Source organism: Saccopteryx bilineata, chromosome 10, assembly GCF_036850765.1.
Source record: "Saccopteryx bilineata isolate mSacBil1 chromosome 10, mSacBil1_pri_phased_curated, whole genome shotgun sequence".
In the NCBI taxonomy this organism is placed as follows: domain Eukaryota; kingdom Metazoa; phylum Chordata; class Mammalia; order Chiroptera; family Emballonuridae; genus Saccopteryx; species Saccopteryx bilineata.
Window position 1 is genome coordinate 74,376,170 of NC_089499.1, and position 26,658 is coordinate 74,402,827.

A 26,658-nucleotide genomic window follows, 5' to 3' on the forward strand; every position below is an offset into this window, starting at 1 on the left:
TAAGTTAAACCAACCTCCTTTTCAAACTTGCACCTTTTAATTGATGCAAACAAGCAGTGTCCCGTGAAACAATCTCCGGGGAACGTGCTCTGTGCCCCCTCCCACCGCCACCTTCCCCGTCCTGCCCCTGAGGGACAGGCTCACCAGAGGTCACAGTCCTCTCCAAACAGCCCTGCGTTGAGTGTGCTCTCAGATCGTCGTTCCTCATTTTCCTTCACTTTTCTACTGGGAGCTGCAGAGGGAAAAACAACGAAAACCTCAATTTTCCAAACCTGGTTGGCAATAAAACATTTTCCCCAAGCAAAACTAAAGGAAGATTCTATTAATAGCCATTCAGGGTAAAACTCAGTCACTAGAACTACTTGGAGAGCAGAGATGCTGTCTCACCCTTAGGAACAGAACTGGTACACATAAGTCTCTGTCAAGTTCACTGTTGGCTGCTGTATGTGGAATGCAAATTCTCATATTCTTAACTAACAAAAATAATTATTTTGTAGTTGCAATAGCTACTATTTATTGGGCACTTTACATGCATTAAATCCCATTCCTCCAGCCTTCTCATCAGCTTCTCAGAGGGTAATCTGAGAAAGTGGGTGGAGGGTAAGTGTGTGATGATTTGGTGGTGGAACCTGTGGTCCCCACCAGCAGCAGTCCAGCCCTCGGTGCTGACATGGCCCAGACCTTGGCTCTGGAGCACGCAGACTGCTAGCTCAGATCGCATGAGCACACGCTCTCTTAGCTCTGCCATGTTGGGCAAGTTTTCTTGGGGGACTCGATTTCTTTATACGGTAGGGATATTGGTGGCCCTGGTCCCATGGTGTTTACTAATAAGATCGGGATGCAAAGCTGTTTGCATGTCGGGGGAATTAGCAGGCCGACTACTGGTATTAGCTATTGATGTTCCAGCACTCCCACAGCCCTGCGGCTTGCCATTGGTTGTAGACGTTGGTCAAGGTGACAGAGGAAGCAGGTCTTGCTTCAGATAAAGAATGGAAGGCAGGGAACTGCCATATGAGCCAAGGCTGAGCCTGGACCCAGCTGGTACCCACATGGTTTGTCCATGTGGGCTCCCACCCCTCCCAGGAGTGGGGCTTGTGGGGCTCCCCACCCCTTGGCCGAGGGGTGAACTTCTAGGCAGAGGTTTCAGCTGTACCTGCATGGCTCAGGGGATAATATATTTCTGCTCTGCTTGTGTGTCAAGGACAGATGGACAGAAAGGGGACATGGCCCAGATCAGATAGGAGAGATGTTGAAATCTGAACTCCTGCGCAGTATAATTCTGTATATGCTCACACATGGCTGTCCAGGATCCAGCCCGGCCCTCAGCCCCAGCCCACCCCCCAGCAGGGCCCTGCAGCTGGTGCTGCTCTCAGAGCAGCTGTGTGGCCCTCTGTCCAGGAAGGGGCTCTGGAATGGACCTCAGAGACAGGCGCTTCACTTCAGGCTGAATAGGAGAGGCACCCTCAGGTCTTTGAGCGCCTGGGGACTGTGGGGCTGGAGGCTTGTGTTTCTAAGACCGGGCAGCCTGGCCCCAGAGCCTCCCTGACATTCCTTGTGCTGAGGGGAGAGCTGTGAACTAAAGAATTGTTTGGAAATTAAAAATGAGTGAAAGGTGTACCGCCATGGAGGAGATGGGCTCAGCGCTGACCGCTCCGCTCCTTTACAGCCAGTGGAGTGGAGGCGACAGGCGCTGACCGCTCCGTTCCTTTACAGCCCGTGGAGTGGAGGCGACAGGAGGTGGATGTGTATGTCCCTGGCCCAGAGTCAAGTCTGCCATAGGCACCACAGACTGCCTTCTGAGCCGTACTTCACTTATGAGAATCCAACTGTCCACCAAGTGTAAAGGTCGTACTGCAGACCAAACCAGTAAAATTAGATCTTATATATACAGACTTTTTATTCTGTGCATTCCTATAGAAACTAGGCAATGTTTAAACGTGTATTCATATGTCCGTAACTATCTAGGACATTGCAAAAGTGTACACACATGCCGTGCTTGATGGGCTATTTCTCACCAGCACACTGCGAAAAAATGTAAATAAGCACTCTTTAGGCCAAGACGTGCTGGCTTTCCTAAGTCCCATGGAACCTCCCCTTTTGTGCTGAGGGAGAAAACAGAGAAATTAAGAAAGAGCCTGAAATCTAAATTATTCTTAATAGAGCAGAGAGTCATTCATCTTAATTACATGTAAGAGCCCAAACCAGGCTGGCTAACAAAATATTCATTGAAAGATTTGTGGGCTTTATTTTCAGAAAACCTCACTTGCTTTAATGAAAAAATAAAAATGATTTATAATTACTGTTTTATTGTAGGTGAAGAGGGTACTTCTCAAATGCTGAAAAACAGATCTTTTTCTCTCATCCAAGTACAAACCAGGCCCGACCCTGCTTAGCTTCCGAGACCGGGCCGTTCAGGGTGGTATGGCCGTAGACAGATCTTTTTCTCTGAAATAGACACTGTTTCCATGACGATCATGTCTATGCCATGCATTTTCTCAGTGTGTTTTGTTGTTGTTGTTGTTGCTGTTCTGTAATCAAAATAAGTTTTGGGTCAGCTTTTACCTAAATCAAATCAACAGAGTCCCAATGAATGAAATAACATGAAAATTACAATGTCATTATCAGCTATTTTATAATTACCCAGACTATTCCTCATTTCCTTGAAAACAGGCAATGATAGAGATCAACAGATAAAATATACCTCTATGATAAAAATAGCTAATATTTATTGAGCACGAATGTTAGGCTAAGTACTGGGCTAAGCACTTTACAAGCGGAGAGAGTCTAGGTAAAGCATAAGCTTTGAGGAGACGGAAGACATCTGTAACATGTTGACATCCTTAAAAGACCACCAGACCAATACTTCAGCCTGGGAGGAAGGTTCCTGGCTAGAAGGCTGTTCTGTCATTAAATCTAGTTGGTGGTGTCAGACTAGCTCCAAAACTAGCATGGCCCCTTAAAACCAGGACCATTAAGGTGACAGAAAACTCCCAGCTCAATCTTACTCATAATCTGAGGCATGCAAATTAAAAAGAGAGAGAAACTATTTTGTTTTCCTTATTTGTTAAATTGGCAGAGTTCTTTTTCTTTTTCTTTTTTTTTTTTTTGTATTTTTCTTAAGTTGGAAACAGGGAGGCAGTCAGACAGACTCCTGCATGCGCCCGACCGGTATCCACCCGGCATGCCCACCAGGGGGCGATGCTCTGCCCATCTGGGGTGTCGCTCTGCTGCAATTAGAGCCATCCTAGTGCCTGAGGCAGAGGCCACAGAGCCATCCTCAGCGCCGGGCAAACTTGGCTCCAATGGAGCCTTGGCTGCGGGAGGGGAAGAGAGAGACAGAGAGACAGAGAGGAAGGAGAGGGGGAGGGGTGGAGAAGCAGATGGGCGCTTCTCCTGTGTGCCCTGGCCAGGAATCGAACCCAGGACTCCTGCATGCCAGGCCAACGCTCTACCACTGAGCCAACCGGCCAGGGCCAGAGTTCTTTTTCTAATCTTATTAGAAAAAGAACTCCATTATTTGCAAGAGACTTTCCTAGCTTGGCCGTAAGAATGAAATCTTCATGCCCTTTGACCTGGATCTGGGATTATAGCCCAAAAATATCCTAAAATGCAGGCACAAATATGGTCCATCACAGTGTCATTTCCAGTAGTAGAATATGGGAACCATCTAAAATGTCAAACATTGTGCAAGAGAGGAGGGGTGGGGGGTCTCCACCGTGCCATGGTGCATTTACACAGTTGGATCCAATGCCACAATTAAACAAGGAGTACTTCATTGCATGGTCAAATGTTAGGAAAACTAACTAGCAGAGCATTCTGAATTGCAAGTCAAAAAGAAGCGTGAACTTCAGCTTCATTCATTCATTCATTCAAAAATTTGTCTTTAGTATCACTCTGAGCCATAAAGGGTAAGGCAAAAGTAAGTTTAGAGCTGTGGGTAGGTGAAACACAGTTTATTCTTATATTATTATTTATTAAATATTGTATTATCTTCCATACGAACAACTGTAGACCTAGTTTTGCCCCACTGGGTGCCTTGCCATCGTGGGGCTTACATTCTGGCAGGAAGACAGATATAAAGAAAGAATTACCTAATTTTACTGGGTGCTGTGTAGCAGGTAACTGAGTCAAGAAGGTATCTAAGAGGAAGTGGCCTGTGGGCTGAGTTCTGAAGAATTTACCAGTCAAGAGTTGGGGTAGCCCAGTGCACACAGAGAGGGCGAGGGAGAGAAAGAGAGTTCCAGGTAGAGGAATGACATGTGCAAAGGCCCTGTGTTGTAAAGGGAATGTCAGAAAAACAACACAAAGAAATTCAGAGATGTGGGGAAGGGTAGAGGGAAACAATGGTGTCTGAGAGACCACACAAGACTTTAGATCAAGGGCTAGAAAACTTTTTCTTTGAAGGACCAGACAGTAAATATTTTAGACTTTGCCGGCCGACAGACAAAAATCAATGATATTATATATGTATTTATATGACAAAAGTTAAAAAAATTTCCACAAAATTCTTATTGATTAAATTTAAAATGATAATAATTCATTATATTATTTAATGTAGATATACTGAAGAGAAGAATGGAATAGTGAGAGGGTAACATTTTGCTTAATTAACGTTCCCTATTCTCAATATTAGTTATAAATATTTACCTGTAAACGCTGATCAGAAGTGAGATCATCTTTATATAAATATTTTTCTTACACCAGTATGCATTGCCAGCTCTGCTACAGTCTGTAATTATGTAATTGTAATAAGCATATTTATGCTTGGCAAGCACTATGGAATTCTGTTAGACTTTTCTCTCTGTCTGTTAGCACGTCTTCACGTTGTGGGTCAATCACCTGCCAGTGAAGGGGAGACGCACCTCCTCAACTGCCTCGTTAAATGGGTGTTGAAGTTCGAAACTCTCTTCCCACTTACATCAAAGTCTAGACAACACTGCTAGACTGCGGCCGGAGCTCCAAAAACATAGATAGTATCTCTACTACAAATGAATGTGGGACAGAGACAGAGACGTGGCTTCTTGTTTTAACTTAACAGAATGGAATGTTTGTAAAATGGCCTCTTGTTACTTATGTTTCAAACAGTATTAGTTGTTCCTGAAGTGACTTTACCACAGTATGAGTTTGTCCTATAAGTGGCAGTTTTGCCCCATAATTTTAGGGTCAATTCATTAAGAAATGCTGTCAAGTCTGTAGCAAAAGTAAGTGTTCAAAGCCACGGAGTCTTCAGTTACAGTGATAGAGAGCAGTTCTTGTTCCAAAAATTTTCATCCTAGCCCCAATCTCAAACATTCACAATAAAGCTTAATCACTGTCAAGTCATCAAACTGCTGGATGGTAGGACAAGTCAGGGTGTTCAGTTGCTAGATCTAATGAAAAATTTACAAAACCAATGATAGTTAATTACATTCATGAAAGCAAAGGAGTTAATCATGAACCCTGCTGGTTCCAGACCCCTCCTAGAGACTCGAATAGTTTCTACAAAGCCCTGACTGGTGGATAATGCAGTGAGTCATCATAAGCTTTGAACATCTGACATTTCATAAGCTTTGGATATCTGATCAATCAAAGATTTTTCTGCTCCCAAAGATTTTTTTCCCCACTATCAGTTGTCAGCCCAGCTTACAGGTTTCACCCTGTTGCTTTCCACTTGTGTTTCTCAACTTCTTTGAAATGTGCTTGCCCAAATTTGTCCCACACAGACTCTTTATAGAGGAGAATTATTTAGTCACATCCGACTCGGCACTGTCTCCTCCAGTAAACAACTGAATAGCACCCATAGGATCTGTCAGTTCATGAGAGTGAAAGAAAACCACTTGAAATTATTTGCCTCTTCTTTCATTGGTTGGTTAATTTTGCTGCGAATGTCATTAACTTTTCAAGTAACTGTTTTTGCCAAAAGGATAATAAATAGTCTTAAACAGGTTTATTTTCTCTGGACATATTTCTTCATCTGTTGCAATAAAACAAGATTTCATGAACTTACCATGGGTAAACTGTTTCCATTGCTTGACTAACAGATGAGCCAGTTGGAAACTCACTTATTCATTTCATTTACTTTTACTCATTTTTATTTTTGTAAAGAAATGATCCTATGGTGAGATGTTCCTTTATAGTTTTCTGAACTTCTGGCCATTGCTTTCCTGTGAGTGGCAGATACTGGGCTACAGCTGGGTCTGGTGACGTGGGTGTGGACTGTCCTCTTCCAGCACAGCTGACATCATTGTGTGGCACCCCCAGTGCTTTGCCCTCTGAGTTTGATATAAGAATAACCCACACAGCACTGTACCTTAAAGGTGTAACATTCAGAGTCTACTTTTCTTGTTTTGACACAATGGTCACACTGATAATGAAACAGTGTTGTGATACTGCAATGCAATGGCATTCAAGACGACTGAAAGTGTCACTGTGGTCTGAAGTGTGCTCAGTAGCAGTAGAAGTAAGGTGACTGTCGCAGCTCTCAGCCCTGACACTGTGGCACACTAGCAGCTCTAGATACTAGGTAAATGGATGAATGTGGCTCTGATCCAATGAAGTTATAATTCTGTAAAATTTTCACATGTCAAGAAGTATTATTTTTTATTTGTTTCTTCTTAATCATTTAAAAACATTAACACCATTCTTGACATGTGGGCCCTACAAAGCAGGTGGCAGGCTGGACGGAGCATGCCAGCAGTCACCCCTGCTAAAGCAGGGTGAGCTCAGTGGGCTTCGCTTTCATTCAGAAGGCCTGCCTCCTGTGTGTGCAAGAATGACTTCCTGAAAAGCCAGTGCAAGCCCTGGAAACACTAGCTAAGCAGGTAGTTTAAGATCATAAAATCATGCATCTCCTTGCAGGATGGTACTCGAGTCATAGGGACATGCGGTGGTTACTGTGGAAAATGTACTCCGTCCTCGGGCACTGGCCTGGAGGTTCGAGTTTTATAGTTAAGGTAAGCAAATTCTGTGCTTTCTTCCTTTCCTTTCCCTTTCCCTTTCCCTTTCCCTTCCTTTCCTTTCCCTTTTCTTTCCTTTCTGTTTCCTTTCCTTTCCCTTTCTCTTTCCCTTTCCCTTCCCTCTCCTTTCCTTTTCCTTTCCCTTTCATTTCCTTTCCTTTCCCTTTCCCTTTCCTTTCCTTTCCTTTCCCTTCCCTTCCTTTCCTTTCCCTTTCCTTTCCTTCCCTTTCCCTTTCCCTTCCCTTCCTTTCCTTTCCTTTCCCTTTCCTTTCCTTTCTCTTTCCCTTTCCTTTCCCTTTTCTTTCCCTTTCATTTCCTTTCCTTTTCCTTTCCCTTTCCCTTTCCTTTCCTTTCTCTTTGCCTTTCCTTTCCCTTTCCCTTCTCTTTCCCTTCCCTTTCCCTTTCCTTTTCCCCTTCCTTTCCTTTCCTTTCCTTTTCCCTTCCTTTCCCTTTCCCTTTCCTTTCCCTTTCCTTTCCTTTCCCTTTCCCTTCCCTTCCTTTCCTTTCCCTTTCCTTTCCTTTCCCTTTCCCTTTCCTTTCCCTTTCATTTCCTTTCCTTTCCCTTCCTTTCCCTTTCCCTTTCCTTTCCCTTTCCCTTCTCTTTCCCTTCCCTTTCCCTTCCCTTTTCCCCTTCCTTTCCTTTCCCTTTCCCTTTCCTTCCCTTTCCCTTTCCTTTCCTTTCCCTTTCCTTTCCTTTCCCTTTCCTTTCCCTTTCCCTTCTCTTTCCCTTCCCTTTCCCTTCCCTTTCCCTTTCCTTTTCCTCTTCCTTTCCTTTCCCTTTCCCTTTCCTTTCCTTTTCTTTCCCTTTCCTTTCCCTTTCCCTTTCCTTCTCTCTTCCTTCCTTCCTTTTTTTCCTTCCTTCCTTTTCTTTCTTTTCTTTTTTCTTTCTTTCTTTTCTTTCTTTCTCTCTCTCTTTCTTTCTCCCTCCTTCCTTCCTTCCACTTTCCTTCCTCTCTTTCTCCCTTTCTTTTTCTTTTCTTTCCTTCCTTTCCTTTCTTCCTTCTTCCCTCCCTCGCTCTCTTGCTCCCTCCCTCCCTCCTTTCCTTCTTTCCTCCTTTCCTTCTTTCCTTCTTTTCTCCCTTCGTATCTTTCTATCTTCTATCTCATTGTTTCTATAGCCTGATGATTAAAAAATGTAGCCTTGGCCCTGGCTAGTGGCTCAATTGATAGAGTGTTGGCCCAGTGTATGGACATCCTGGGTTTGATTCCCAGTCAGGGCACACAGAAGAAGTGACCATTTGCTTCTCTCCCCTCCCTGTTCTTCTCTCCCTCTCCCCTCTGGAGTGGCCTGACTGGTTCAAATGTGGCCCCAAGCACTGAGGATAGCTCAGTTGGTCTGACTGCATTAGCCTCGGGCACTAAAAATAGCTCCGTTGATTCTAGCATTGGTCCCAGATGGGGTTGCTGAGTGGATCCCAGTCAGGGCACATGCGGGAGTCTGCTTCACTATCTCCCCACCTCTCACCTAAAAAAAAATGCAGCCAGATTCATTGCCCTCAGACAGGTGGCTGTTAAGCGTATTGTAGCTTACTCAACACTATTTTACCTTTTTTATTCCTACTCATCTGTCCTGCATCCTTGAGGTCCCTAGGTTTTCTGCATCAGATTTCTCTGCAATGTTTATTATTTATTAAGAATGTTGCTTGCTGGGCTCCATTTCTAGATGTCCTGCTTCATTTGGTCTCTGGTGGATCCAGGAATCTGTATTTTTAGTATAGAGAATTCTGAAAGAGGTGACTCAGATCAACCTTTGTGAACTACTGCCTAGAAATATTACAATAACAGTAAGGCTGTTCACTGAGGCATGACTGTGTCATGCACCATGATAAGCCTGTTGCAGGCATTAGCTCATTGAATTCTCATAAGATAGGGCAATAGTAACTTGCCTAGGAGCACAGTGAGTTCCCTTGGCAGGACCCAGGCATGTCCTTTACCAAAGCCACTGCTCTCAGGTACTACATACACTGCTGCACACACTTTGAACATATAGTGGGAACTTGTTCAAAATACAGACTCCCAGGCCAAACCCTAGATCTGTGGCAGCAGAGTCTGCATTTTAACACATCCCCAAGAGGGGTGTATGTGTTAGGGTTTGGCAATCCCTGGTCTAACTACACTTTGCCAGCAAGTACTCAGCAGAGGACTGAATTGGTCATTCTCTCTCGATCCAGTGCCTTCTGCTATAGGGGATAAGCTCAGCATACTCCCGCGACCACCACTACAACTGTCCTCAAGTTTCCATAGCCCATTACCCTACAAAGCTCGTCAGGATCCTGATACAGGAGTACCTAGTTGACATTTACAAATCCGTATTTTGATTTTTTAATTAAACATCTCTATTCAAAATTATGACCTTAAGTTAGGATTATTTCCATTGCAAGAGTCAAAAGGAAAAAAAAAAGGAAACATTGTTTTAAATAACAGCTGTCCAGCCAATGGGCTCGCTTCAGGCCTGGCTGGATCCAGAGGCTCAAACAGAGTCATCAGGACTTTTTCTTCATCAATCAGCAATGCTTGTCTCATAGGTGGCTTCATTCTCAAGAAGATCATCTCCCCCACATTACAGTCCCTGGCAGTACTAGGCTCACATTATCCTTACAGCTTATAGTCCCAAGTAAATGCTTACCTTCAGCATCCATTCTGCACGAGATCTCTGGCTTTGATTTTGTCACGTGGCCACTTCTGAACCAATCACAATGTCCAGGAAATGGAGCTCATGTACCCACATACAGTCAGGTGATTGACAGCTTCTTCATTAGGGAGAGACATAATTCCCAAAGCACAAAAAGGCTTTGTCAGAAATAGGGAAATGGATGAAGGCAGGTGAAGTCAGCAAGTATCCACTGGAGATACCATTATATGTGTATTTTATATATTTTGTATCTGGCAAATAAACTTTTTATGTGTTTTATATAATATTTACATGTATGTATAGAAAAAAGACTAGAAGGAAAGATAACAGTATTTGAAGAGCCCAGCTGGGAATTTCAAGCTAGTGGTTTTTTTATTTATTCCCTCCTGAAATATACGTTTCTGATAGCAAACATACATTACTTGTAAAATCTAAAGAAAATAATGTGTTATTTTAAAATTCTATATGTAAAAATATATGGATTACTACTCTTGACTGATAGCATTTGGGACAGAAGATTTACCTTTCTTGGTTGGTTTATTTTCAGGTGCTCTGAAGAGGAAGCCATGATGGGATGGATGAAGGACAGTAATGCAATACCTCCACCTTAAGTTTGCGCGTGTGTGTGCGTGCGTGTGTGTGTGGACTTGTATGTTTGTGTGTGTACATATACATATGCATATATATATATACACAGATACACACACATGTGCACAGATATGTGTGTGTATAGATGTGGAATATCCTAATGATGTAAAGTTTAATATTTATGTTTGAGATTATTTATTGTGATGTAATATTTTTGTACGTAAAATGATTCTATTATGACTGCTTTTTGCATTATTTTGTTGTTTGCAGTCAGACCACTGCATTTTACGTACTCTACATTATATGTAGTATTATGACAAAAGTGATTCTTCATTATCACGGTACACTATTGTTTACTTTCTATCTGTAAATGTTTTATTGTTAATTTTTTTTAAATTGCAACTTGTTTTTTAAAACAATTAAGCTGTCATCAAGGTGCTACAGCGCATTTGTGGCATCTCCATGAAAGCATCTTTAGCCAAATGAGGAATTAGGTGATGTCACAGACTGTACCGGCTGTTAATTACACTAAGTATTTACTTGGTTTCATGTGATCTCTGGGAACAAGATTTCTGCCTTGGTGCTAATATTATATTCATTTAAGTGATCTTCAGACTCTGAAATGTAAACACTTCTAACAAAATGGAGCAACTGAAGGGCGTTTCCGGTGAACAGAACCATTTGGATAAGATAAGACTAGCTGTTTACTCTTATTTTTGGACAGGGCTTTTTTTGGGAGAGAGTTGTACTCTATTCTTTTTATTGTTGTTGTTATTAATATGCTTTGCTTCAATTCATGGTGCCTCAGTCCCTCTGTGGTTAAACGGAGGGTCCCACAAGCAATTTCATTACAGAGTAACCTTGAGAAAGTGAGATCTTCTCAGCATTTTGCCAAGATATTCTGAAATGATGTCTAAGTTTACCAGTTGCAAGACAGAGAATGCACGGAACAAGGGTGACCTTCAGTATCCCTGGAATCCCTGGAGGAGTTCAGAACCAGGTTCTTAGTCATTGCCTTTTGCATGAAAACATTAACTGGTGACAGGACTTCTCTTCAGGCCGTGAGCCTAAGACCTGCCAGTGTTCATGGCTGCTGCAGTAATTAGTATTTGTGACAAGAAATGAACTGTGGAGTACAAGACACCCGATTCTTTCTGATGGTCCATTTATTCACTCTGTTACTTCTTTCAAAAATGGAAGTGCCAAAGCTATGGTCTATCTGCCCTTCCAACCTGATCGAAGGGAAGTTATTGCCAATACCTCGGCAGATACTTGGTTTGAGAAATCCTGCCTACTTCCAAAAACCAAAGAGATTAGAAAAATGTGGCAGTATTCTCCAACCCCCCCCCCGAAACACTCCAGAGTGCTCCAGGAAAAGTTATGCTCATGTATGAATATGTGCTATTCTCCATTATTAACACATTGTGAAAATATACTATGAATAAATACCGTGACCACATCTAAACATTTGTGTTTCACATGGTTTCTGGACTCTTGATTCAAGTTTGAGGGAAAATGTCTCTAGTTTTTAAGAATGCTAGATTGAGCCTGGCCTTTGGTGGCAGTGCAGTGGATAGAGCAGTGAGCTGGTAATGCTGAGGTTGCCGGTTCTAACCCTGGGCTTGCCAGCTTAAGGCACTTCCACAAGCAAGCAATGAACAACTAGAGTGAAACAACTATGAGCTGATGCTTCTTGCTACGACTCTCTGTAAAATCAATAAATAAAATATATATATTTTTTAAAGTGCCAAATTGAGAAGAAACATTTTATTTATTTATTTATTTATTTTATTTGGTGACAGCGACAGAGAAAGGGACAGATAGGGGCAGACAGACAGGAAGGGAGAGAGATGAGAAGCATCCATTCCTTGTTGCAGCTCCTTAGTCTCCTTAGTTGTTCATTGATTGCTTTCTCATATATACTTTGCCCTGAGGCTACAGCAGAGGGAGTGACCCCTTGCTCTAGCCAGTGACCTTGGGCTCAAGCCAGCAACCATGGGGTCATGTCTGTGATCCCACTCTCAAGCCAGCGACCTCATGCTCAAGCCAACAACCTTGTGTTTTTGAACCAGGGTTCTCTGTGTCCTAGTCCAACTGCGCCACCACCTGGTCAGGCAAAACACAGATTTTCTTAATCCCATCAATTATAGTTGTTATTTTAGAGACAGATAAGAGATGGGGACTGTCCCCAAGCCTGCCTTTTATCACTCAAATCATTGGAAGTGTTTCTTCTGAAAAACAGAGATATAAACCTCTTGTTTGTGTGATGGGAACCAAGTGAGCTAATAAACCATATTGAAGTGGGATTTGGGAACTTGTTATTTTTTTGTAATAGTAGTTTCTACACTACCGGCTGATGGGGTCCAGAGAAATGAGAGCTTCCCAGAGAAGTCTAAGAGTAAGTGGACATTCACCGTATCACAAATTTTTTATTGAACTGTTTTCGCTCACCCTCACAACTGCCAGTAACACAGGTAATAGATTTTCCTCATTATATGGATAAGGAAACAGCCTTTGAGATGCAAATAGGCCCACATTCACAGGCAGTGAATAAATGGCAGTCCCCAAAGAGCTCTGTTTGACTGAGTTACATGCCACTTCTGGACCCCTCACATTGTCTAGGTGGGTGGGATCAAGTACCCGGTGGGATTGTGTCCAGTGATTGACAGCTTCGGTTGGAACAGGGACAGTTCCCAGAAGAGAAGGGTTTTGTTATCAGAAAAGGGCCAATGATATGAAGACAAACAAAAGCAGCAGGAATACACTCTAGATTCCAAATGTGTGTGTGTGTACACACATATATGTGAGCATTTGTATGCACACATGTGCGTATGAGCATATATGCATGCACATGTATGCATGTGTGTTTGTATGCATACACATAAGTGCATGTGGGAAGTCTCCCAGTCCCATAACTTACACCACAGTCCCAGTCCCATCCCTTGTCATCATCTCTTAGTATCATCAGAAACCATGGTTCTTGTCCTTTCCCTAACATCTGCTACTAAATGGTCCTGAGCCTTGGTTTCTTCGCCTGTAAAATGAGGTTATTGATAGTCCTCCCATCTGCCCTGCAGGATTAGGTGTTTTCTGAAGACCCTGAGCCTTGCACCAGTGGTGGCAAAAGAGCTGCCCTCAAACTGTGTTATTAACAAGTATAAGCTGAAGGCAGTGTAGGGATGGGTTCCTGTCAGTCAGGAACTGTGTGTATCTGTTCATTACGAGGACTGACTGCAGGGCTTCAAAATTGAAAAGTTTATTTCACTGTTGTGAAAAGTACTCCTGGTGAGAGGCTTACCAGGGCTGGTGTGGTCGTCCGGCAAAATCATCAGGAACAGAGTTTCCTTTTTTTTGTATCTACTTCTCAATCTTCCACATTTATTGTGGCTGCTAGAGCTCCAGCAATTGTTCCCAGATTTCAGGCAATAAGAAAAAAGAAGTGTGAAAAGTGGTCCAGTCCCAGATCTCTAAACCTCCTCTTAAGAGGTTTTCCAGAAACCTTACCCAACAGATTCTACTTCTAGCCCCTCAGCCAGATTTAGTCCTGTGGCTGCACCCAGGCTGTCAGAACCATGGGAGATAGGGCTGTTTCACAGGATGCACTGTCAAACTGCATACAGTGGCGGATCTGTTCCTAGGAAAGAAGGCAACTGGATTGGCAAGAGGCATAAGTCTCTGCAGCAGGTTCAGGTACAGAGACCGGAGAGGAAATGGTTTGAAAGCAATTATCAAAGTAAGCAAGAGATCGTAGACTCTGAACTAGAGCTCTGACCATTGTAATGGTAGAAAAGCACAGCGATATGGATGGTAAAATGAACAGGCACTGACGGTGGAGGTGGTCAGGGTGGGCTGTGAGAGAGAAGGTGCTGACCAGCACTTCCAAGTGCAAACAGGGTGTTGGGAGGGTGACCAGGTGGGTGGAGGGACCGATATAATCTGCCAGAATCCGTTAATCCTTTTCATTTTTATAGCACTGTACAAATTATTGTCTTTGTATTCTACTTATTCATTTATCCAAATACTTATTGCATCTCCACTAATTTCTGAGCTCTGTTCTGGGCGCTGGAGGCACATCAGTGCAGCAGGGTGCAGACTAAGAGTCTGCCCTCTAGGGCTGCCATGTCAAAGGCGCAGATCAGCCTTACTCTACAGAAATGTATTTTTTCACAGGCTGAAGTCCACGATGAAGGTGCTGCTAGAGCTGGTTTCCGGTGAGGCCTCTCTTCTTGGCTTGTAGACAGCCCTCTTCTTGCTGTGTCCCCCATGGCCTTTCTTCTGTGGAAGCACAGAGAGATCTAGTGTCTCTTCCCCTTCTTATAAGGATCCCCACCCTATTGGATTAGGGCGCCTTCCTTATGACCTCATTAACCTTGATGCCCCCCTTATAAGCCCTAGCTCCAGATACAGTCACATTAGGAGTTAGGGTGCCGACATAGAAATTTTGTAAAGATAATGCAGTTCACAAGAAGACCCCAAAATAAGATGGGCACTTTGTTCCTCTCTCACTTTCTGTGCAGAGGCCGACAGGCGGTTGGTTGGGCGGGGGAGTGACTCGGCCGACAGGCGGTTGGTGGTCGGTTGGGCCAGGGAGTGACTCGGCCGACAGGCGGTTGGTGGTCGGTTGGGCCAGGGAGTGACTCGGCCGACAGGCGGTTGGTGGTCGGTTGGGCCAGGGAGTGACTCGGCTGACAGGCAGTTGGTTGGGCCGGGGAGTGACTCGGCCGACAGGCGGTTGGTGGTCGGTTGGGCCAGGGAGTGACTCGGCTGACAGGCAGTTGGTTGGGCCGGGGAGTGACTCGGCCGACAGGCGGTTGGTGGTCGGTTGGGCCGGGGAGTGACTCGGCCGACAGGCGGTTGGTGGTCGGTTGGGCCAGGGAGTGACTCGGCTGACAGGCGGTTGGTTGGGCCGGGGAGTGACTCGGCCGACAGGCTGTCGGCGGTTGCTTGGGCCGGGGAGTGACTTGGTTTCACATGGCATCAGAGGACTCTCCGTTTTGTAGCTTGGCCATCCTCACAGGTGTTGTCCTTATATAGCTCATCCTCGTCATGTCTGTGTCTAACCTACAGGAAAGAGACAGTCATTTTACAGCAAGACCTGGAAGTTAAAGAATAACTTTTATTGACAAATTATTGGCAATTGTTTAGATGTATAGCTTCATGTAGCTTCAAGAGAGGCTGGGAAGTGTACTCTCTAGTTGGCAACCATGCACACTACTACTGCCAGGTGGAGGTGGAGCTTCTGTTACTAAGAGGAAGGAGGGAAGATTGGCTATGGGCAGCTGCTTCTGCCACAGGCAGTGAACAAAACCTACAAAAATCTCTTTCCTTTGGAGCTTACATTTTAGTGGTCACAGACAAGAAAAAAATAAGCAAATAAAACACTCTGCAGTTCTTTTCTTGTAATAAACCTGCCCATGTTTTCCACAGTGGCCATCCTGTACCATGGCAGCATGTCATGTCATTCCCTGAGCACCAGCACCTTGCGTTCCCAAAGCATTCACACATGCTGCTATTCACTTTGCCTTTGGGTGTTGATTTTTCTTTCTTGATGGATACAAAAGTAATAGCAAGCCAAAACATACTGTTTGATGGTGAGAAGGACTAGAGAAAGAAATAAAGCAGGAGTGGGAATTGGGCATGCCCAGCACCCTGGGTGAGCATGTTTTAAACAGAATGGTAGTAATTTCCTTCTTTATAAGCTTCCATAGCCAAGAACGAAGCTGAGGATCACCATAGAAGCCTGCCACAACCACAGTGGGCTTGGGAAACTCTCTCTGTCACCAGCAGAGGTCAGGAGAGGTCCTACTCTGTCAGTTGAGTCTCAAGTCTGAGCCATTGCAATGTTAAACCTGCAGGTTTTTGCTTATTTTATTTTAAAAAAAATTAATGTGATAAAATACACATAACATAAAATTTAACATCTTAAATATTTTTTTCAGTCTGACATTTTTCTCCTTTTTAAATTTTTTCTTTTTAATTTATTGTGTTTACATGGATTCAAGTGTTCCACTCAATATAACTCCCTCCCCCCACCCATGTCCCCTTTTATACCCCCTTTGCCCCCTCCCCCTAGCTCCCTTCCCCCTTTCCTCTGGGATTTGCTGTCCTGTTATCTATATCTCTGTGTTATTTATATATTTTGTAGTTTCACTAATCCTTTCACCTTCTCTGATCCCATTCTTTCATTCCCCTTCCTTCTGACAGCTGTCCCTCTGTTCCCTGTGACCCCACCTCTGTCTCTATTCTGTTCCTCAGTTCACTTTGTTCATTAGATGCCACATATATGTGAGATCATACAATATTTTTCTTTCTCTGCCTGGATTATTTCGCTTAGCATAATAGTTTCCAGGTCCATCCATGCCATCACAAAAGGTAAGATTTCCTTCTTTTTCACAGCCGCATAGTATTCCATTGTATATATGCACCATAGCTTTTTAATCCACTCATCCACTGATGGACACTTGGGCTGTTTCCAGATCTTGGCTATTGTAAACAATGCTGCCATAAACATGGGGTTGCATTTCTTCTTTTGAATCAGTGATTTGGCATTCTTAGGATATATTCCTAAGTGTGGGATAGCTGGGTCAAAAGGCAGTTCCATTTTTAGTTTTTTGAGAAAACCTTATACAGTTCTCCACAGTGGCTGCAAAGTCTGCATTCCCACCAGCAGTGCAGGAGGGTTCCCTTTTCTCCACATCCTCGCCAGCACTTATTCTGTATTGTTTTGTTGATGAGCGCCATTCTGACAGGTGTGAGGTGGTATCTCATTGTGGTTTTAATTTGCATTTCTCTGATAATTAGTGACATTGAACATTTTTTCATATGCCTATTGGCCATCTGTATGTCCTCTTTGGAGAAGTGTCTATTCAGCTCTTTAGCCCACTTTTAATTGGATTAATTACCTTCCTGGTGTTGAGTTTTAGAAGTTCTTGATAAATTTTGGTTATAAACCTCTTATCAGTCATATTGGTGGATATATTCTCCCATTGTCTGGGTTGTCTTTTTATTTTGTTCATGTTGTCTTTTGCTGTGCAAAATCTTCTTAGTTTGATATAGTCCCATTTGTTCATCCTGTCCTTTATTTCACTTGCCCATAGAGATAAATCAGCAAAAATATTGCTACGAGAGGTATCGGAAAGTTTACTGCTTATGTTTTCTTCCAAGATGTTTATGGTTTCACAACTTACATTTAAGTCTTCTATCCATTTTTAGTTTATTTTTGTAAATGGTGTAAGTTGGTGGTCTAGTTTCATTGTTTTGCATGTACCTGTCCAGTTTTCCCAACACCATTTATTAAAGAGACTGTTTTCACTCCATTGTATGCTCTTCCTTTGTTAAGTATCAACTGACCATAAAGGCATGGGTTTATTTCTGGGTTCTCTGTTCTGTTCCTTGATCTGTATGCCTGTTCTTATGCCAGTACCAAGCTGTTTTGAGTTCAATGGCCTTGAAGTATAACTTAATATCAGGAACTGTGATATCTCCCACTTTATTCTTCATTTTCAAGATTGCTAAGGCTATTCGTGTTCTTTTTTTGGTTCCATATACATTTTTGGAATATTCTATATCTTGAAGTGTGCCATTGGTATTTTAATAGGTCTTGCATTGAATTTATAGATTGCTTTGGGTAATATAAACATTTTAATGATGTTTATTCTTCCTATCCATGAACATGGTATATGCTTTCACTTGTTTGTATCTTCCTTGATTTCTTTTATCAATGTTTTATAATTTTTTGAGTACAAGTCTTTTACCTCCTTGGTTAAATTTACTCCTAGATACTTTATTTTTTTTGTTGCAATAGTGAAGGAGATTGTTTTATTAATTTCTCTTTCAGACAGTTTATTGTTGGTGTATAAAAATGTCTCTGATTTCTGAATATTCATTTTATATCCTGCCACCTTGCCGAATTCATTTACCAGGTCTAGTAGTTTTTTGAATGAGACTTTAGAGTTTTTTATGTCATCAGCAAATAATGATAGTTTTACTTCTTTTCCAATTTGTATACCTTTTATTTTTTTTTCTTGTCTGATTGCTGTAGCTAGGACTCCCAGAACTATGTTGAATAAGAGTGATGAAAGGGGGCACCCCTGATCTTAAGGGGATTGCTTTTAATTTTTGCGCATCGAGTATGATGTTGGCCATGGGTTTGTCATAGATGTCCTTTATTCTGTTGAGCTATGTTCCCTGTATTCCTACTTTGCTGAGAGTTTGGATCATAAAGGGGTACTGGATTTTATCAAATGCTTTTTCTGCATATATTAATATTATCATAGATAATATTAATTCCTTTTGTTTATGTGATGAATCACATTTATTGATTTGTGAATATTGTACCAGCCTTGCCTCCCCAGAATAAATCCTACTTGATCATGATATATGATTTTTTTCATGTATTGCTAAATCTGGTTTGCTAATTTTCTTTTTTTGTATTTTTCTGAAGTTAGAAGTGGGGAGGCAGTCAGACTCCTGCATGCACCTGGCTGGGATCCACCCAGCATGCCCACCAGGAGGTGATGTTCTGCCCATCTAGGGGGTTGCTCTGTTGTGTCCAGAGCCATTCTAACACCTGAAGCAGAGGCCAGGGAGCTATCTTCAGCACCCGGGCTAACTTTTGCTCCAGTGGAGCCTTGGCTGCAGGAGGGGAAGAGAGAAATAAAGAGAAAGGAGAGGGGGGAGGGTAGAGAAGCAGGTGGGTGCTTCTCCTGTGTGCCCTGATCAAGAATCGAACCCAAGACTTCCACACATCGGGCCGACGATCTACCACTGAGCCAACTGCCCAGGACCCCGGTTTGCTAATTATTTGTTGAGAATTTTAGCATCTAAGCCTATAGTTTTCTTTCCTTGTAGTGTCTTTACCTGGGAGTTTTTTGATAACTGTTTCAATTTCATTTGTTGTAATTGGTCTCTTTAGGTTTTCTGATTCTTCCAGATTGAGTTTTGGACTATTATATGTTTCTAGGAATTTATCCATTTCACCAAGATTGTCCAAGTTTTTGGCATACTAATCTTTATAGTATTTTCTTACAATTCTTTGTATTTCTGTGATATCAGTTGTTACTTCTTCACTTTCATTTCTAATTTTATTTATTTGAGTCCTCTCTCTTTTTTTCTCGATGAGTCTGGTTAAAGGTTCATCAATCTTTTTTACCTTTAAAAAAAAAAGCTCTTGATTTCATTGATCTTCTGTATTATTTTTAGCCTCTATATCATTTATTTCTGCTCTGAGCTTTATTATTTCCTTCCTTCTACTTCCTTTGGGCTTTATTTGTTGTTCTTTTTCTAGTTCTTTTAGATGTAGAGCTAAGTTGTTTATTTGGGCTTTTTTTGCTTCTTTTTTTTTTTTTTTTTGTATTTTTCTGAAGCTGGAAACAGGGAGGCAGTCAGACAGACTCCCACATGCGCCCAACCGGGATCCACCCGGCACGCCCACCAGGGGGCAATGCTCTGCCCATCCAGAGCATTGCTCTGTTGTGACCAGAGCCATTCTAGCGCCTGAGGCAGAGGCCATGGAGCCATCCCCAGCACCCGGGCCATCTTTGCTCCAATGGAGCCTTAGCTGGAGGAGGGGAAGAGAGAGACAGAGAGGAAGGAGAGGGGGAGGGGTGGAGAAGCCCTGGCCGGGAATCAAACCCGGGACTTCCGCATACCAGGCCGACACTCTACCACTGAGCCAACCGGCCAGGGCCTTTTTTTTGCTTCTTAAGGTATGCCTGTAATGTTATGAACTTCCTTCTCAAGACTGCTTTTGCTGTGTCACATATATTTTGAGTTGTTGTATGTTCATTTTCATTTGTTCAAGGAAATTTTTTATTTCTTCTTTGATCTCATTGTTAACCCATTCGTTATTTAATAACATGCTATTTAGCCTCCAAGTCTTTGAATGTTGTTCAGTTTTTCTATTGTAGTTAATTTCTAGTTTCATGCCATTGTGATCCAAGAAGATGCTTGATAGGATTTCAGTCTTCTTAAATTTATTGAGATTTGTTTTGTGTCCTTAACATGTGGTCTATCCTACATAATGTACCATGAGCACTAGAAAATAATGTATATTCTGCTGCTTTGGGTTGAAAGGTTCTGAAGATATCTATTAAATACAATTGACCTAGTGTGTCGTTTAAGGCTGCTGTTTCTTTTGAGTCCCTTTATTATTAATTTTAATGACGTGACATTGATTAATTAGGGTACATAGATTCAGAGAAAGCATCTCCAGGTTATTTTGACATTTTATTTTGTATACCCTACACCCAAAGTCAAATTGTCTTCTGTCACCTTCTATCTGGTTTTCTTTGTGCCCCTCACCTCCCCCTACCCTTCTCTCACTTCCCTCCCCCCCCCATAACCACCACACTCTTGTCCATGTCCCTGAGTCTTTTTTATATCCCAACTATGTATGGAATCATATAGTTCTTAGTTTTTTTCTGATTTACATATTTCAGTCAGTATAATGTTATCAAGGTCCATCCATGTTGTTGTAAATGATCCAATGTCATTATTTCTTATGGCTGAGTAGTATTCCATAGTATATATGTACCACATCTTCTTTATCCAGTCATCTATTGAAGGGCTTTTAGATTGTTTCCATGTCTTGGCCACTGTGAACAATGTTGCAATGAACATGGGGCTGCATGTGTCTTTACATACCAGTGTTTTTTAGTTTGGGGGGTATATACCCAGGAGAGGGATTGCTGGGTCATATGGTAGTTCTATTTTTAATTTTTTGAGGAACCACCATACTTTCTTCCATAATGGTTGTACTGTACTACTTTACATTCCCACCAACAGTGGATGAGGGTTCCTTTTTCTCCAAAACCTCTCCAACACTTGTTATTACCTATCTTGTTGGTAATAGTTAATCTAACAGGTGTGAGGTGGTATCTTATTGTAGTTTTGATTTGCACTTCTCTAATAGCTAATGAAGATGAGCATCTATTCATATATCTGTTGGCCATTTGTATTTCTTCCTGGGAGAAGTGTCTGTTCATGTCCTCTTCCCATTTTTTTATTGGATTGTTTGCTTGTTTGTTGTTGAGTTTTATGAATTCTTTGTATATTTTGGATATTAGGCCCTTATCTGTGCTGTTATTTGAAAATATCTCATTTAGTTGGCTGTCTGTTTGTTTTGTTGTCAGTTTCTTTTGCTGTGCAAAAGCTTCTTAGTCAGATGTGGTCCCATTCGTTTATCTTTGCTTTCACTTCCCTTGCCTTTGGAGTCAAATTCATAAAGTGCTCTTTATAATCAAGGCCCTTGAATTTAGTGCCTATGTTTTCTTCTATGTAATTTATTGTTTCAGGTTTTATATTTAGGTCTTTGATCCATTTTGAATTAATTTTAGTACAAGGGGACAAACTATAGTCGAGTTTCATTGTTTTGCATGTGGCTTTCAAGTTTTCCCAGCACTATTTGTTGAAGAGGCTTTCCTTTCTCCATTGTGTGTTGTTGGCACCTTTATCAAAAATTATTTGACCTTATATATGTGGTTTTATTTCTGAGCTTTCTATTCTGTTCCATTGGTCTGAGTGTCTGTTTTTCTGCCAATACCATGCTGTCTCAATTATCGTGGCTCTATAATATAATTTGAAGTCAGATATTGTAATGCCCCCAGCTTTGTTCTTTTTCCTTAGGATTGCTTTGTCTATTTGGGTTTTTTTTATATAATTCCATATAAACCTGTTAATTTTTTATTCCATTTCTTTAAAAAATGACATTGGAATTTTGATGGAAATTACATTAAATTTGTATATCACTTTGGGTAATATAGTCATTTTGACTATATTTATTCTTCCTATCCAAGAACAAGGAATATTTTTCCATTTCATTGTAGCTTTTTTGATTTCCTTTAACAATGCTTTGTAGTTTTCATTATATAGTTCCTTTACATTCTTCGTTATGTTTATTCCTAGGTATTTATTTTTTTAGTTGAAACCATGAAGGGGATTATTTTTTTGAGTTCATTTTCTGATGTTTCATTGTTGGCATATAGGAAGGCAATAGACTTTTGTATATTAATTTTGTATCCTGCAACCATACTGTATTGGTTATTGTTTCTAGTAGTCTTTTTGTGGAGTCTTTGGGTTTTCGATGTATAGGATCATCGCAAAAAGTGAAACCTTTACTTCTTCTTTCTCAATATGAATGCTTTTTATTTCTTTCTCTTGTCTGGTAGCTCTGGCTATAACTTCCAGCACTATGTTGAATAAGAGTGGAGAGAGTGGACAACCTTGTCTTGTTCCTGATTTTAGAGGAAAAGTCCTCAGTTTTATGCCATTTAATATGTTAGCTGATGGTTTATCATACATGGCCTTTATTATGTTGAGCTATTTTCCTTCTATACCCATTTTGTTGAGTGTTTTAAACATAAAATTGTGTTGTATTTTATCAAATGCCTTTTCTGCATCTATTGATAGGATCATATGGTTTTTGTTCTTTGTTTTGTTGATATGGTGCGTTACGTTAACCGTTTTACATATGTTGAACCATCCTGGTGATTCTGGGATGAATCCCACTTGATCATGATGAGTTACTTTTTTAATTTGTTGTATTCAATTTGCTAGTATTTTGTTTAGTATTTTAGCATCTGTATTCATTAGAGATAATGGTCTGTAGTTTTCTTTTTTGTGTTGTCCTTGCCAGGTTTTGGTATGGTGGTTATGTTGGCCTCATAAAATGTGTTTTGCAGTATTGCTTCTTCTTCAATTTTTCGGAAGACTTTGAGTAGAATAGGAACCAAGTCTTCTTTGAATGTTTGAAGAATTCACTAGTATAGCCATCTGGCCCTGGAATATTTTGGGGGAGGTTTTTGATAGTTGTTTCTATTTCCTCCCTGCTTATTGGTCTGTTTAGGCTTTCTGCTTCTTCATGACTCAATCTAGGAAGATTTAATTGTTCTAGGAATTTATCCATTTCTTCTAGATTGTTAAATTAGGTTGCATATAGTTTTTCATAGTATTCTACAATAATTTTTTGTATATCTATGGTATATGTGGTGATTTCTCCTCTTTTACTTTGGGTTTTGTTTATATGAGTCCTTTCTCTTTTTTCCTAGTGAGTCTTGCCAAGTGTCTGTCAATTTTGTTGATGTTTTCAAAGAACCAGCTCCTTGTTTTATTGATTTTTTTCTACAGTTTTTCTGTTCTCTATTTTGTTTATTTCTGCTCTGATTTTTATTATTTCCTTTCTTTTGCTGGTTTTGATTTGCCTTTGTTCTTCTTTTTGTAGTTCCTTAAGATGTGAAGTTAAGTGGTTTACTAGGGCTCTCTCTTGTTTGTTCATATAGGCCTGTAGTGATGAACTCCTCTCTTATTACTGCTTTTGCTGCATCCCAGAGATTCTGATATGTTGTATTGTTATTTTCATTTGTCTGTATGTATCTTTTGATCTCTGCTTTTACTTTTTCTTTTCCACTCATTTTTTAAAAGTATGTTGTTTAATTTCCACATTTTTGTGGGTTTGTTTACCTCTTTTTTGCAGTTGAATTCTAGTTTCAAGGCTTTATGATCAGAGAATAAGCTTGGTATAATTTCAATCTTTCTGAATTTGTTGATGTTATTTTTTTGGCCAACATATGGTCAATTTTGAGAATGTTCTATGTACAGTAGAGAAAAATGTACTCTGTCACTTTGGGATGAAATGTCCTGTAGATGGCTATCATATCCAATTGTTCTAGTGTTTCATTTAAGGCCAATATTTCTTTACTGATTTTCTGTTTGGATGAACAACCTAGAACCGTCAGCAGTGTATTGACGTCTTCAAGTATAATTGTATTTTTGTCAGTTTTTGTTTTTAGGTCAGTCAGTAGCTGTCATATATTTTGGTGCTCCTTGGTTTAGTGCATATATATTAAGAAGTGTTATGTCTTCTTGATTCAGTATCCCCTTTATCATTATGAAATGACCGTCTTTGTCTCTGAATGCCTTTGCTGTCTTGTGGTCAACATTGTTAGATATGAGTATGGCTAAACCTGCTTTTTTTTGGATGTTATTTGCTTGGAGAATTGTTTTCTATCCTTTTACTTTGAATTTCTTTTTTTTTAATGTTTTTATTTTTTTATTAATTTATTCATTTTTAGAGAGGAGAGAGAGAGAGGGTGAGAGACAGAGAGGAGAGAGAGACAGAGGGGAGAGAGAAACAGAGGGAGGAGCTAGAAGCATCAACTCCCATATGTGCCTTGACCAGGCAAGCCCAGGGTTTCGAACCGGCAACCTCAGCATTTCCAGGTCGACGCTTTATCCACTGCGCCACCACAGGTCAGGCAAAATGTTATCTTTTTATATATATAGATACATTTTTTTAATTTATTTTTTTTATTTTTTACAGAAACAGAGAGAGGGATAGAAAGGGACAAACAGACAGGAACGGGGAGAGATGAGAAGCATCAATCATCAGTTTTTTGCTGGGACACCTTAGTTGTTCATTGATTGCTTTCTCATATGTGCCTTGACCGTGGGCCTTCAGCAGAGAATTTCTTTTTATCCTTGTAGCTTACATGTGTTTCTTGTAGGCAGCATACAGTTGGATTTTCCTTTTTAATCCATTCTGCTACTCTGTGTCTTTTTTTTTTTTTTTTGTATTTTTTCTGAAGCTGGAAACGGGGAGAGACAGTCAGACAGAGTCCCGCATGCGCCCTACCGGGATCCACCCGGCACGCCCACCAGGGGCGATGCTCTGCCCACCAGGGGGCGATGCTCTGCCCCTCCGGTGCGTTGCTCTGCCGTGACCAGAGCCACTCTAGCGGCTGGGCCAGAGGCCAAGGAGCCATCCCCAGCACCCGGGCCATCTTTGCTCCAATGGAGCCCTGGCTGTGGAAGGGGAAGAGAGAGACAGAGAGGAAGGAGGGGGGGTGGAGAAGCAAATGGGCGCTTCTCCTATGTGCCCTGGCCAGGAATCGTACCCTGGTCCCCCACACGCCAGGCCGATGCTCTACCGCTGAGCCAACCAGCCAGGGCCTACTCTGTGTCTTTTTATTGGTGAGTTCAATCTATTTACATTTAGTGTAATTATTGACACTTGAAGGTTTCCTATTACCATTTTATATATTGCTTTCTGATAGTTATTTTGTTTGGGTCTTCTCTTTTGTTTTTCTACCATTTGTTTTTGTTTGGTTGAAATCCATCCTTCTTTCCTCTGTTACTTCTTTCTTAAAGCCATGTGCTTCTGTGGTGATTTTTTTTTTTCAGGGGTGGTTACCATTAAGTAATGGAAAGGATACATATCATGTTCATTATAGTACATTATCTCATGACTGCTTCTGCACTCCATCCTCCTTTGCTACTGTTAATCTTCGTCCTCTCCCATTTTTTTGTTTTTGTTGTCACACATTAATCTTGATTTTATTGTGATCTTGATGGAGCTTTTTACTTGTAGTTGTGTTTTGTTCTTTGTATCTGGTTGGAAAACCCCTTTTACTATTTCCTGAAGTGGTGGTTTTCTGGTGATAAATTTCCTTATCTTTTCTGTATCTGTGAATGTTGTTTTTGTTTTTGTTTTTTTGTATTTTTCTGAAGTTGGAAGTGGGGAGGCAGTCAGACAGACTCCTGCATGCACCCAACCGGGATCCGCCCAGCACGCCCACCAGGGGGTGATGCTCTGCCCATCTGGGGCATTGCTCTGTCGCAACCAGAGCCATTCTAGCGCCTAAGGCAGAGGCCACAGAGCCATCTTCAGCACCTGGGCCAACTTTTGCTCCAGTGGAACCTTGGCTGCAGGAGGGGAAGAGAGAGACAGAGAGGAAGGAGAGGAGGAGGGGTGGAGAAGCAGATGGGCGCTTCTCCTATGTGCCCTGGCTGGGAATCGAACCCGGGACTTCTGCATTCCAGGCCGACGCTCTACCACTGAGCCAACCGGCCAGGGCTTCTGTGAATGCTTTTATTTCTCCTTTGTATTTGAAGGATAGTTTTGATGGGTATAATATTCTTGTTTGGAAGTTCCTCTCTTTCAGAACTTTAAATATTGGGGTCTGCTCTCTTCTAGCTTGTAGATTGTCTGCTGAGAAATCTGATGATAATGGGCCTTCCTTTATATATTGTATTCTTCTTTTCCCTGGCTGCCTTGAGAATTTTTTCTTTGTCATTGGTTTATATCAATTTCATTATGATGTGCCTTGGAGTAGGTTTGTTAGGATTAAGATAAATTGGTGTTCTGTTTGCTTCTTGAATTTGAGGCTCTAATTCTTTCTACAGGCTTGGGAAGTTTTTATCTATTATTATTTTTTTTTTCTGTATTTTTCTGAAGCCGGAAACGGGGAGAGACAGTCAGACAGACTCCTGCATGCGCCCCACTGGGATCCACCCAGCACACCCACCAGGGTCGATGCTCTGCCCACCAGGGGGCAATGCTCTGCCCATCCTGGGTGTCACTATGCTGCGACCAGAGCCACTCTACCGCCTGATGCAGAGTCCACAGAGCCATCCCCAGTGCCCGGGCCATCTTTGCTCCAATGGAGCCTTGGCTGCGGGAGGGAAAGAGAGAGACAGAGAGGAAGGAGAGGAGGAGGGGTGGAGAAG

At 41.6% G+C, this 26,658-nt stretch overlaps 1 protein-coding gene across 1 annotated transcript in view; it reads left to right on the top strand.

The window, feature by feature from the left end:
• Nucleotides 1–11,606, top strand: part of ADAMTS9 (ADAM metallopeptidase with thrombospondin type 1 motif 9) — a 175,809-nt gene extending 164,203 nt beyond the window's left edge. Inside the window, exons 39-40 of the mRNA XM_066244506.1 lie at nt 6,838–6,932; nt 10,115–11,606. Of these exons, the coding sequence (XP_066100603.1) occupies nt 6,838–6,927 (90 nt within the window). The 3' untranslated portion in view covers nt 6,928–6,932; nt 10,115–11,606. The remainder of the gene's footprint in view (nt 1–6,837; nt 6,933–10,114) is intronic.
• The last annotated feature ends 15,052 nt before the right edge of the window (nt 11,607–26,658 follow it).